Source organism: Equus przewalskii, chromosome 3, assembly GCF_037783145.1.
Source record: "Equus przewalskii isolate Varuska chromosome 3, EquPr2, whole genome shotgun sequence".
Classification (NCBI taxonomy): Eukaryota; Metazoa; Chordata; class Mammalia; order Perissodactyla; family Equidae; genus Equus; species Equus przewalskii.
In genome coordinates, this window is record NC_091833.1 from 87,530,654 (window position 1) to 87,543,788 (window position 13,135).

Sequence of the window (13,135 nt, forward strand, 5' to 3'; positions counted from 1 at the left end):
TCTCCAGGTATTTTTAAATTTCTCCTTTGATTTCTTCGTTGATCCAGTGGTTGTTCATAACATGTTGTTTAGTATCCACATATTTGTAACTTTCCTAGCTTTTTCTTGTAATTAATTTCTAGTTTCATAGCATTGTGATCAGAGAAGATGCTTGATATGATTTCAATCTTCTTAAATTTATTGAGGCTTGCCTTGTTCCCCAGTGTATGGTATATCTTTGAGAATGTTGCATGTGCATTTGAGAAGAAAGTATATTTTGCTGGTTTTGGTTGGAATGTTCTATATATATATCTATTAAGTCCCTCTGGTCTAGGTTTTCATTTAAGTCTACTATGTCTTATTAACTTTCTGTCTGGATGATTAAGTGGGGTGTTGAGGCCCCCTACTATTATTGTGTTGCTGTCAGTTTCTCCCTTTAGGTCCATTAATAGTTGCTTTATATACTTGGTGCTCCTGTGTTAGGCGCATATATATTCATAAGTGTTATGTCCTCTTGGTGGAGTGTCCCTTTTATCATTGTATAGTGTCCCTCTTTGGCTCTCACTGCCTTTTTTGTCTTGAAGTCTGCTTTGTCTGATATGAATATGGCAACACCTGCTTTCTCTTGCTTGCCGTTTGCTTGGAGTATCATCTTCCATCCCTTCGCTCTGAGCCTGTGTTTGTCTTTAGAGCTGAAATGTGTTTCCTGGAGGCAGCATATTGTTGGGTCTTGTTTTTTAATCCATCCAGCCACTCTGTGTCTTTTGATTGGAGAATTAAATCCCTTTGCATTTAGAGTGATTAGTGATAGATGAGAGCTTAATACTGCCATTTTATCACTTGTTTTCTGGTTGTTCTGTATTTCCCTTCTTTCTCATCCCTTGTATTTCTGACTGCCATTTCAGGTTGGTGGTTTTCTGTGATGGTTTTCTCTTAATTTATGATTTGTGTCTCTGCTCTGATTTTTTGTTTAGTGGTTACCATGAGGTTTGTATAAAAGATCTCGTAGATGAACTAGTCCATTTTCTGATAGCCTCTTATCTCCGTTATCCTAAGCAGGTTCCATCCCTTCCCTTTTCCCCTTCTGAGTTATAGTTGTCACAAACGATCCTGTTTTGTATTGTGAGTTTGTAATTAAAATGAAGTGTTTATAGTTATTTTTGATGCTTTCCTTCCTTTTGGCTTTTATGTTTTAACTGTTTGCTTACCTGTTCTCATGAAGAGCTTCACTTTTCTGATTTTGTCTGTCTATTTATCTCCTTGCTCAAGGCTTTGTAAACCTTTGCCTTTTTGTTTCAGGTGTGAGGGCATCCTTGATCATTTCTTGTAAGGAAGGTCTGGTGGTTATGAACTCCCTCAGCTTTTGTTTATCAGGGAAAGTTTTATTTCTCCATCATACCTGAAGGATAGTTTCACTAGATAGAGTATTCTTGGCTGAAAATTTTTGTCTTTTAGTATTTTGTATATGTTATTCCAATCTCTCCTAGCCTGTAATGTGTTTGCTGAGAAAGCCACTGAAAGCCTGATAGGGGTTCCTTTGTAGATTATTTTCTTCTGCCTTGCTGCCTTGATATTTTTTCTTTGTCATTGACTTTGCCAGTTTTACTGTTATATGCCTTGGAGACGTCTTTTTGTGTTGCTGTAATTAGGATTTCTGTTGGTTTCATTTACTTGTAAGTCCAGTTCCTTCCTCAGGTTTGGAAAGTTCTCAGCTATTATTTCTTTAACAAGCTCTCTGCTCCTTTCTCCCTCTTGTCTCCCTCTGTAATACCTATAATCCTTATGTTGCATTTCCTAGTTGAGTCCTATATTTCTTGAAGACTGTCTTCATTTTTTTTGTGTTAGTTCTCTCTCCTACTCTACCTGAAGCAGTTCTATGTATCTGTCCTCCATAACATCAGCTTTGTTTTTTAAGTTTTCTAGATTGTTTTTTATCTGATTCATTGTGTTATTCATCTCCAGAATTTCTGTTTTTTTTGTTTGAGTTTCAGTCTCTTTGGTGAAGAATTCCTTCTGCTCATTAATTTTTTTCATGAGTTCATTGAACTGTCTTTCTGATTTTCTTGTAACTCGTTGAGTTTCTTATGATAACTATTTTGAATTCTCTGTCATTTAGATTGTAAATTTCTGTGAGTTCAGGTTTGGTTTCTGGAGACTAGTCATTTTTCCTCCTGCTCTGGACTGTTAGTGTAGTTCTTCATGGTGTTTGATGAACTGATCCTTTGGTGGCACATAATGGTAGCATCAGGTCGCAGATTCCATTTGCTGCCACTGGGCTGGGAGGTCAGGAGCTGTGTTTTCTCAACCCACCACATCTGCTGGAAGTTGTGCCAATAGGGCTGTCCCCATTTGCCTGCTGGCCACAGCCGTTTAGCAGGCACAGGCACTCTGGTGCAGATCTGCTGACTTGGCCAGGCACTAGCCGAGCTGGTGTGGTAGGTGGGTCAGGGGGTTGAGGGCTGCTTTCTTTCCTGCCCATGTGAGCCACTCTGTGCGCCTATGGGCAGTTTGCCTGGGCTGCTGCATTTGGTGGGGGCACCCACACGGTGGTTGAGCCACACCACTTGATGTGGAGCATTCCCACAGGCCTGGTTGACACTCTAAAAGTGAAAGCATTCACACAGAGGCCTGTCTGCTCCCCAGCCACCTCTTACAGTCACATGCCTGCTGCTGCGTGAGGACCCACAACCTAGATTGCTCCCCCTGGGGGAGGGGGAAGGGAAGAGGATCCACTCCCCTCCTTCCACTGCTCCCTGGGGATCAAGTACCCGCACTTTCAGATGTATAGTTGTGTGGATCTCTCAGACATCCTACTGTGCTTTGTAGGGATCCTCTGTTGGTCAGTGAATGTCCATTTGTTTGTAACTTAGTAGGGGAGAGACTAAGGAAACAGCTCACTCCACCATGATGCTGGTGTCACTCTCCCCACTGCTTGTGCATTTTAATAAGCATTTACAGGATGCATTATATGTGCCAAGCCCTATGGTAGGTACCATGCTCAGTTCCTGCCCTCAAGGAGTATACATTGTTAATGGGATGTAAGCACTTAACTGGAAGCCCTGAAATGCCAATTCCTTTAAAATACTTTCAGACTACTTCCTACTAGTACACATCATTGATATTTAAGGATTTGTGTTTTATTCTCTTTCAGGAGATTAATTCTGATCAGGCTACCCAGGGCAACATCAGCAGTGACCGAGGAAAGAAAAGAACAGTAACAGCAGCTGGTACAGAGAATATCCAACAAAAAACAGATGAGAAAGTGGATGAATCAGGACCACCTGCCCCTTCAAAACCCAGGAGAGGACGTCGACCCAAGTCTGAATCTCAGGGCAATGCAACCAAAAATGATGATATAAATAAACCTCTTAGCAAGGGAAGAAAGAGAGCCGCGGTCAGTCAGGAAAGCCCTGGGGGTTTGGAAGCAGGTAATGCCAAAGCACCCAAACTGCAAGACATAGCCAAAAAGGCAGCACCAGCAGAGAGACAGATTGACCTACAAAGGTAATGTCCACTATTCTTTCTGAGCTTTGAACTTAGACATTTTATTTTATTCTTAGTATGTGCCAGTCACCCCTAAACAACCCAGGCTTTTGGGAGTGAAAACCGCCCTGGTTTTCCTGAGTCGGTTTTAATGTCATTTGTGTTTATCTCATAACCTTCAGGACATGAATTTGAAGAGAGATCTCCTTTTTTTTTCTTCGGTTAATTTTTAATTTAGGATATGGTGTTTTTATATTTCTATTTATTAGCAAGGACAATGTTATCTTTTGCTTGATGTTCTTCACATAGTTGCATAGAGTTTACTTAATATAAAGGATTGCCTTTTGGATACAAAGGTCGCCCAATGGAGAAGATAGAAGTCATGACACATGAACAAGTATACCCTGCTCTTTAATTCGTCTTGTTACATTAATTTTAATATAAGTCAACAACTGACCCCTCTCCCACCCTCCCCAATGAAATAACCTCACAGCTGCTCATCTTTGATCATTCTCGGGCTGGGATTTCAGATATTCTGCACTATAACAGTGGTGCCCCAGTTGGAGATCTAGAAGTTGGCTCCTTCCAAACTTGACCAACAATTAGAACTTATCCCTACCCCCTTCTTTCCCCTCGTGTACCTACACCTAACTCATCTCCCCCTGAGTTAGACTAGAAGCATCTGAGTTCCTTCTAGGAAAGAGCCAGCTTGGTCATCTCAGGATACCCCCACCACCCTGCTTCAGTATTTTTATAAAGAACAGTGTTGCTGAAGCATATGTGTTTGTAAGTCTATTTTTTAAATTACCATTTATGAAATTCTGAAGTTTGGGGCTGTTAAATTTTCTTATATTTTAAATGTCTCTGGGTACCTTTTACAACATCTCATGGCCCCAGATGCAGGTCCAATCCTGAGCTAAGTAATACTTTTCTCTCCTACTCATTTCGAGTTTTTTGGACTAATAAGTGTAGTAATGAAAGCCAATACTGGGGGCAAATATGCTCAGCCTCAGCCTCCTGTTCTTCATCAGTAAGACGGTGTGATAATACCTTCCTCAAGGGATTATTCTTAGAATTAAATGGATCAATAAATATAAAGCACTTAAAGTGCCTTGCACAGAATAAATGCTCAGTTTTTTGTTATACCATTGTTTTGAATTCTAGTTGCTTTACCCCTTAATAAATTTTTCAGTTATATAAAAGTTCAAAAGTTTCCTTAGATTGCCAGAATTTTCTAAAGGGTTTCTAGAATTCTATTCTAGCCACACCTTACCTCTTATTAGCTGTCGTTTTGACATCTAACCAAAATGTCCAGGTAGGTACTTGGACCCTGAAAATGTTTTCAGTAGCAACTAGATTTTTTGTCTGAATTAAGGCATTATAAAACTCATTGCTTTACTTTTAGCTACACCATATGCCCAAACATCATTAAATAAACAAAAATGGCATTGGACCTTCTTTAAAATCTTAAAATGTCTCTTTTAAGAGTGAAAAGTACTATAGAAGTCTTAAGAGTGCCAATTAGTAGATCAGTGGGTGGCGTGGTATCCAAAATACAGAATTCTGTGATGGTTTTATATTCTCTGTGAAGTTAGATGGTTAAATTAGATGTTCATGATAACATTGTACTGTATTGATTCATAGAATAGAACAGATCCAACTTCTGATTGAATGGTTGATTACTAGTTCATGATTAACAAAACATAGAAGTACATTCTCAAACTTTCTCCTAGGCTTCCTTGTGTCTTTTCCGTTCTTTTCTAAAGCTAATATACGACTCTGCCCTTAAATTCTAGCATTGTGACTTAGTCTTGGAATCCTGATGAGAACTATTCAGCGAAACCTAACTTCCTCCAGAAACTCTGTGTTGTCCATCATGTCCTCTTGCATAGACTTGATGCATTGTAGGCACATCAGTATTGCTCCTTGTACTTTTCATTCATTCTTTTAACAAATCCTTAACTGATTAGAGTGCGAGGCATCTTGCTGGGTGTTGGCAGTACAAAAGTATCCAAAATGGGGGCTATCCCAGTGGCATAGTGGTTAAGTTCATGTGCTCCACTTCAGCGGCCTGGGGTTCACAGGTTCAAATCCTGGTTGCAGGTCTAGCACCACTTCTCAAGCATCACTGTGGTGGCACCCCACGTCAATTGGAGGAAGACTGGCACAGATGTTAGGTCAGCAACAGTCTTCCTCACACACACACACACACAAAGTATCCAAAATGGATAGGTTCTTGCCCTCAAGGAGTATTCTTCCCCAGCTTGTCAACTCCAGAAGAGAGCAGAAAACTTTCACTTTAGGTTTGTTGACTGATACGGTAACAGAATAAGAATTATTTTTAAATTACTGTGTAAAACAGAATGGAATTCTGACATATGCTACAATATGGATGAACTTTAAGGAAATTTTTCTAAGTGAAATAAGCCAAACCCAAAATGGCAAATACAGTGTGATTCTACTTATATGTGAGACCCCTAGAGTAGTCAGATTCATAGAGACAGAAAATAGAATGGTGGCTGGCAGGGGGAGGAGGGAATAGATGTTAATGTTTAATGGGTACAGAGTTTCAGTTTTGGAAGATAAAATTGTTCTAGAGATGAGTGGTGGTGATTGCACAACAATGTGAAGGTACTTAATGCCGCTGAACTGTATACTTAAAAATGGTTAAAATGGTAAATTTTACATTATATATACTTTATTACAATTTTTGAAATTGCTACATGAGAATAGCTAACACTAATATAGTGCTTATGATGAGCCAGGCTCAATTCTGAGCTCTTTATTAACCTATTAAATCCTTAAAACGTGTATTTTTCCACTTACAAAAAAGAGGAAATCCAGGTATAGAGGGTCCATGTAGTTTTTGGTCCCTTTACTTATATAAATAGTGGAGTCAGGATTAAACCCTGGTGATGTCACTCCAGAGTTTGTAACCACCATGTTCTATTGTATTTTTAAGGTAAAATTAAGTCTTAGTTCTACAGGCACTTATATGCACAAAAAACTGGTATAACAGAGGATGCTTTGTAAATACTTACTTGCATATTTATAACTATTACCTAAAAAGCTAGTTTATTTAAAAGAATCACAGGTTAAACCAGACAACTGCAGTCATCTTTTTAACCTCTTTTAGAGTACATGCAAACAAAAGCCCCTGCATTTAGCATCAGAGAGGAGAAAAACAAAAGAGAGATCAGATGTTCTTGAAAGTAGCAAACTTAGAGTAAATAAGGCACATGATGCTAAGAACATTGTTAGACTGTGGTGAAAATTCCGTAGAATGATGTGTGGAAGATACTTGGCATGCTGCTTGGCAAATGTATTAGTAGAAATAATAGTGATAATAGGGAAAGGTTGTTGAACATATATTTGCCTTGCCAACGATCATTATGAAGCAAGTATAACCTTGTTTTAGAAATAAGATTAGACCTGCAAAGATTACCTTCTCAGGTCAGCTGGCCAGTGCTGTGCAGAGCGGGGCTTCGAATCTAGGTGCAGCCCTTGTTAACCACCTCCCTCTCTGCTCACAGTGGTAGCTGCATTTATGTTTCTCGTCTAACTTAAGCAGTGTTTTGAAACATTTTTAAACTATGAACATTCAGAGCTCTATTATTTGTTTGCTTTTCTCCTTAATGTGTAAAAGGATGTTTTAATGTGTAGTTACCACCAAAAGATGGAATGGACAGGCACACTAATAATAAAGTTACTTGTTTGTCACTCAGCTGATATTTTTAACTATCCCTCAATTTGAGGAGAAGACGTTGAATGTTCAAACCTCTGAAGGTGCCAGCTTTATTTTTATTTCACGTGGAACTGTAGCTTCCACCTCCTACAAGATCCTGAACAGACTTCTCATTAACTGCAAGTATTACCTGTGATTGTTTTGACCTCCCACCTGTATTTTCCGGAGACCTGGTGAGGCTTAAACACAAGTTAAAGCCACGTGATGGAACAATCCTGAATACAGAGCTAATATCACACTTTGAATCATCCTGTTAAGATTACCATTACAATTGCAATTAGCTAATTAGTAAAAGAAGAAATAGGGTTGCCAAACCTGAGAGCCATCAGACACCACATCTGTGAGCTAAGGATGAACCCAGGGTGATGGAATCAGTTCACTTACTGCCCTGACAACTCGAAGCATAGCCTAGGGGCCTTGCATCATAGAGTCAGATCTGAATTGCTACACTGACGTAGTTTTAGAATTCCTCTTACTAGGTCCTCTTACTGACAACATTAGCGAAATAATAATTACATTTAGTATGATTGCTTCCTACATACTTTATTTACTAATTTAAGGATACTTTATTCCACCAAAACATAGATAGTATGTACAAAAGTTTACTGACATTCGTTTTACTTCTTAATCTGGGAGTTGATGCTGAGTATTTTAACCTGTAAACTTAACTATAAAATTTTTAGATGCCACTGTATTTTTGCAGTAAATGTATTCCTTTGGCTATTTAGTGTGTGTTATCCAATAAATGTTCCTGTTTATATTTTGAGCTGCATTTGGAATTGTTCCTTATTTTGAGAAAATTTCTTGAGTTCACCCTATACATTTATAAAAATCAGCTATTCATATACTAAGGTCAGGAAACAGTATCTAAACAACTGGACAATTAATGTTAGCTTTCTGAGTTTGGGTTAAAGGGTTGATCATCATTTCAGTTGTTTAGTTCACGTTTTCCTTTCTGTTTTTGAGCTATTATCCAAGTGATAATTCCAAACATTTTGTATTGAAAATGTGTTTTTATAGGTCTGCTCATCCTTGAGTATATTTTGCTCATACTTAAGGTCAAATTCTTCCACGAAGAAGAGACTATCAAGAAACATCAGCAGAGAAACAGTCCTTAAACTTGGGATTTATTTAAATAAATTATTTATAGGATAAGAGACTATAGTTTTCCCATCTTTGGATTAATATGTTTTGCTTAGTAGTAGAGGGTTAAGAAACTTGAAATTTCTATTTTTTAAGCAAAGAATTTCCTGATTTCCTGTGTTCATTTGTATATTGAGAAAATTTCCTCACATCACATGGGTTCATATCTTAAAGTAGCCCCTGAGTGTGTATCCTCATATGTTAAACTACCATATATTAGTTTGATATGAATATTCTTTGAGTAACAAGTGAATTTTTATCAAAATAATATGAAATTTTTCAGAAGCCAAGTGCTCGGAAGTGATGGCGATTCACTTTGGGACATAGAATCAAGTCCAGGAAATTCTCCCAGTGATCTGGATCGTTTAAAAGCCTGGGAGAGCAGCCAGGAAGAGACTGAGGACTCAGAGCTAGTAAAGGGGAGCGTCCTGAAGGTGCAGCAGGGAGCTTGTAGAGGACTCTTTGATAGCATATGATTAAACTTGTTTTGTATATTATAACAAGTTAATTTAATTGTCTCTGTAAGAATCTTAATCTTTTTTTTTTTTACCACTGTTATCTTTATAAAATGTATGTGTAGTGTTGGGGTTTGGGAATATAAGTAAACCAAGTCCCTTATCTTTCTCTCCCAAGTTTGGAATTGTTGAGAAGGAGACAGTCGTAATACTGATATGGCTGATTAAAAATGTGGAATGAGGAGCCGGCCCGGTGGCGCAGCAGTTAAGTTCCCATGTTCCGCTTCTCGGCGGCCCGGGATTCGCCGGTTCGGATCCCGGGTGCGGACGTGGCACTGCTTGGCAAAAGCCATGCTGTGGTAGGCGTCCCATGTATAAAGTAGAGGAAGATGGGCGTGGATGTTAGCTCAGGGCCAGTCTTCCTCAGCAAATAGAGGAGGATTGGCAGTAGTTAGCCCAGGGCTAATCTTCCTTAAAAAAAAAAAAAAAAAAAAAGTGGAATGACCTAGGCCCGGTGGCTGCTAATGCTTTGCCCCTAAATCGAACCACTGCAGGCCCACCACAATGCACCTTTTGGGGGCAAAAGAGAACAAATCTAGAAGAAGCCAAGCACAGCATACTCACCTGACCCCACCCACCTCACCTATTAAAAGGTTCTTCCTCCTCCCAAAGAGGAGTAGGTAAGGGGAGAAGAGAAAGAGACGGACCTATCCCACTCCCTCATGCTTCCAGAGATCAGAGTTTCCCTCCCTACCAGGCAAATGGGGCCAGAGGGGATTCCTCCACTCTGAGCAGAATTAAGCTAAATTTTCCTCCTTGTTTTATAGTATACCAAAATGTATTTGTTTACCCAGTTCAGGAGTCAGAACTTATTTTGCTGCTTATAAACTTATTTTGCCGTAGTGTCCAGTAATTTTTCTTCTATAATATCATTTTAAAAGTAATAAAAATTACAGTTATTTCAAATAAGTAGCTTTTATTGTTGAAAGCAAATCAGGCATTGGGTAGCAGCACTTAATGGTTGAAAACAAAAACATCTTCATTAGTATTTTGTTTTTATCTAGTTTAAGGAAAGATTCCTTAAACCAAGCAAAGTCTCAAGTGAAAAATGAAAAAATGTATTTTCAGATTTTAGATAACTAGAGAAATGAAATAATTCTCGTTTGGCTTGTTTTCCTGTTTACATCTTCTCTAACTTTGCTTTCTTCTATTTCTATCCCCAAGGTAAAAAGAAAACTCGTTTGCAAAGGGAGAAAATGAAGGCCAAACAGAAGCAGGCTCCAGCTTCTGTAAAACTTGGATTCAAAATGTCCCTGAAGAGAAATGAAGTTAACTTCAGAACACACACTTTCTGCCTTGAAAACTGAAAGAAACCATTACTTTCTTTTCACATGACCACAAGTCTTTGATGGAAATGTACAGCAGAAACTCTTGAGAGAGGCTAAAAGCAACTCTATTCTACCCTTCCCCCCAGACTTTTCTTATGAAAAGTCAATAATTAAGCAAATTGCTTAACACTTGGTTCCAGTTCCTGCATATCTGGAGTTTAAAGGCATAGTACACCATTAATTTCCATGCTGCAGTTTTTATTTTAAAGAAAGTAACAGGATGTCCTTACACTGACACTGAAAATTCATCAATTTTAGAGCCAGGAATTCCCGTTGTTACACAAGAAAAAAATAGAAGTCTACTGAATTAATTTTTTAGAAGAAAAAAGATCAGATTAAATATTTCTTTGTTTTTCCTTTTGGAAACTTTTATGTATAATTCTTTCTGCCTGCCTACTTTTCTGCAAAAATGAGATGTACAGATTTCAGTTCCCTGCTATGAAAAGTGATGTGGTGGCAATTTTATAAATGTTGCTTTCTGATTTTTATCAGAGTGAGAAAATAATTAAAATTATTATTGATTTCATATCACTTCATATTTTGATTTCCCCTCCATTTTAGTTTAATATAATTTGCAATAAATGTACATATTGTTGTTTGTTTCATAAAGCATATCACTTTAAAGTGGTTTTTACTCCTGTGATTATGTTGGGATATTTGGAATTTTAAAGGAGTAAAGACTGTCCAGCATTTGGTTTTATAATGTTTGTCACCAGATTTTTATTATTGATGTAAAAAAACAAAATCAATTTTTTAAAATAGTTGGACTTTGGCAGCTTTGTAAGGAAAGTTGGAAGTGTTTAGGATTGCTATCAATTTCAGCATTGTGCTATTGGGAAATAAGTGTTTTGCTTTTGTCTGCCGATCTGGGCTCAGTTTTTATGTTTATTTTAGAAGACAACTGTTGCATCAATATATTGCTTCTTGGCATTGTTCAGCATAGGTAATGTGTGCACTTTTGTGTACACATGCTCATATTTAAGTTTTTGCATAAAATAAATGCTTCTAGATGTCATATGGTAGTCTTTTTTAATCTTTTTATCATATGTTGTGAATTTTTTTTATGTGAAAGGGCTAATGTCATTAAACAAAGAACATGATTACAGTCAACTCTCCATTATCTATATAAAATAGTGACTGTGCCTCAGGTTTTGAATTTTGCAGTAATCATAAACTTAAAATAATGAAGGCATACTGCAGGAGCTAATTCAGGAGGAACTTGAAATTTGTCCTTTCTCACGCTCAGAGTTATGGCCTGCCCCCATTCTCCATTGTAGGCTCTTTCCCAAAGCCCTAGCTGGGTGTTCTTACTCCATTCCCACACACATGCCTAGCCTGGGTTAGAGGATGGAAACGACGCTTGCATTATAACTTGGTCTTCATAGGCTGTAGTCTACATGGGATGTACAAACAGTGAATGTGAGCTGTGACAAAAAAGGATGGTTATGTTAATGCGAAAATTTGCTGGTAGTAAATGTCACTTATGTTCTCATAGATAATCAAGAGTTGGCTGTATATTGACTGAGTGAAAAATGGGTAGTTCTTTTAAATATGCATATACACACATTTAGGTATCATGATGATTAGGGAACAATGGATACCAGTGACAGAAAACAGTATCTTTTGAAAGGGCAGAAACAGCCCTACTCTTCCTTATTGCCTCTTCCTAACCCTTTAGAAGGAAAGTATAAAAAAAACATTGCCTCCAACATGCTGAAGAAGAATATCTATGCATAAGCATCCGAGAAGTCCCTCAAGCAATCAGTGGGCACGTTCTATTTAGAAAGATTTTAAAGTTCCCTTAGCATCAGACAGCTTGGTTCTTAAGGCCACCAATTGGTCACCAATAAGAAGCACACCTGTAGGGAACTTCTTTCTCTCTTAACTCCTTTTGATAATTACTCAGCACCACAGCTGAGAGATTACATAGTGTTCAGTCATATTCAACATAATGTAGCAGAACCATTTGCATCAGTTTATGGCTGCTGAGATTATTGCAGGAGAGGAGTTAGCTGAAAGGATCTGGTCCGCATACACATGTAACTGGCCCACTCATGATTTTATAACATGTCTGGCACTAAGGGAAGGGAGAATAGGATGATAGGAAAGATTGAGCTGATGTGGAGGGACTTGTTTAAGGGAAATTTGTCATTTTTCCTTTGAAAAAGGAAAAAGTAAAATCCCTTAGGAATTTGGTATTCGTATCTCAGAGAAATACAACACAAAGTGCAGACTTATATTTGAGAATTAATGTTAACCCTTTGTGTCTAGTTTGAAGCTTCTTGTATTTGTCTAAAACTACAAGCCAGAATTTTGTATCTCCTTTGATAAAAAGTGTGTATAATGTAAAGTAGTTTTGCATATTGTGCTGCACATGGGCTGAATTTTTAAAATTTTTTTAAAGACTTGAAGCAGAACCTTGTAATTTGTGTAAATGACAAGTGTAAAATCCTACCATAAAATGCTAAAAATATGCATTGTTTCAAATAAAACCAAGAAATGCAGCATTACATAGTAGTGTGGAGCCCTGAATATTCATGTACCCCTTGGTATGTCACAAGCTGATAAAATGTCTGCATATTTTCTGTTTAATTTCTGGAGTCTGCATATCCTCGTAGAAACCAAATGCCACCTTCAAACTTTCTGGCTACCTACTCTGATCTGGCTTACAGTGAGGGAGAACATAATCGATGATAAATTCTGATGGACATTTGGGAAACTGTAGAAGTTGTTTTTTAACCTAAAAACATAAAGGTGGCCTGTCACTTATACTATCTGATACATCTGTTTATCGCAAATTTTGGACATGCATATTTAGTTTAAAAACTAATTATTGGAGAGCAAGCAGATTACATAAATGTATCTGGAATAAGAGGTGAACGGAAAGAAGCTGTCGCGCCTGGTTCTGTGTTTCACCCTCACTGGGGTTATCATTCCACACC

At 37.9% G+C, this 13,135-nt stretch overlaps 1 protein-coding gene across 12 annotated transcripts in view; it reads left to right on the plus strand.

Moving 5' to 3' along the window:
- The window catches only part of PDS5A (PDS5 cohesin associated factor A), a 165,054-nt gene extending 152,351 nt beyond the window's left edge, over nt 1–12,703 (plus strand). For 6 of the 12 annotated variants that reach the window (XM_070615115.1, XM_070615112.1, XM_070615117.1 and 3 more), the window contains exons 32-33: nt 3,131–3,483; nt 10,030–12,703. In XM_070615115.1, the coding sequence (XP_070471216.1) occupies nt 3,131–3,483; nt 10,030–10,033 (357 nt within the window). In that variant the 3' untranslated portion in view covers nt 10,034–12,703. Of the gene's footprint in view, nt 1–3,130; nt 3,484–8,633; nt 8,977–10,029 lie in introns of those variants that run through there. The other 6 variants (XM_070615109.1, XM_070615106.1, XM_070615111.1 and 3 more) reach the window with 1 other exon arrangement.
- Nucleotides 12,704–13,135: the final 432 nt, after the last annotated feature.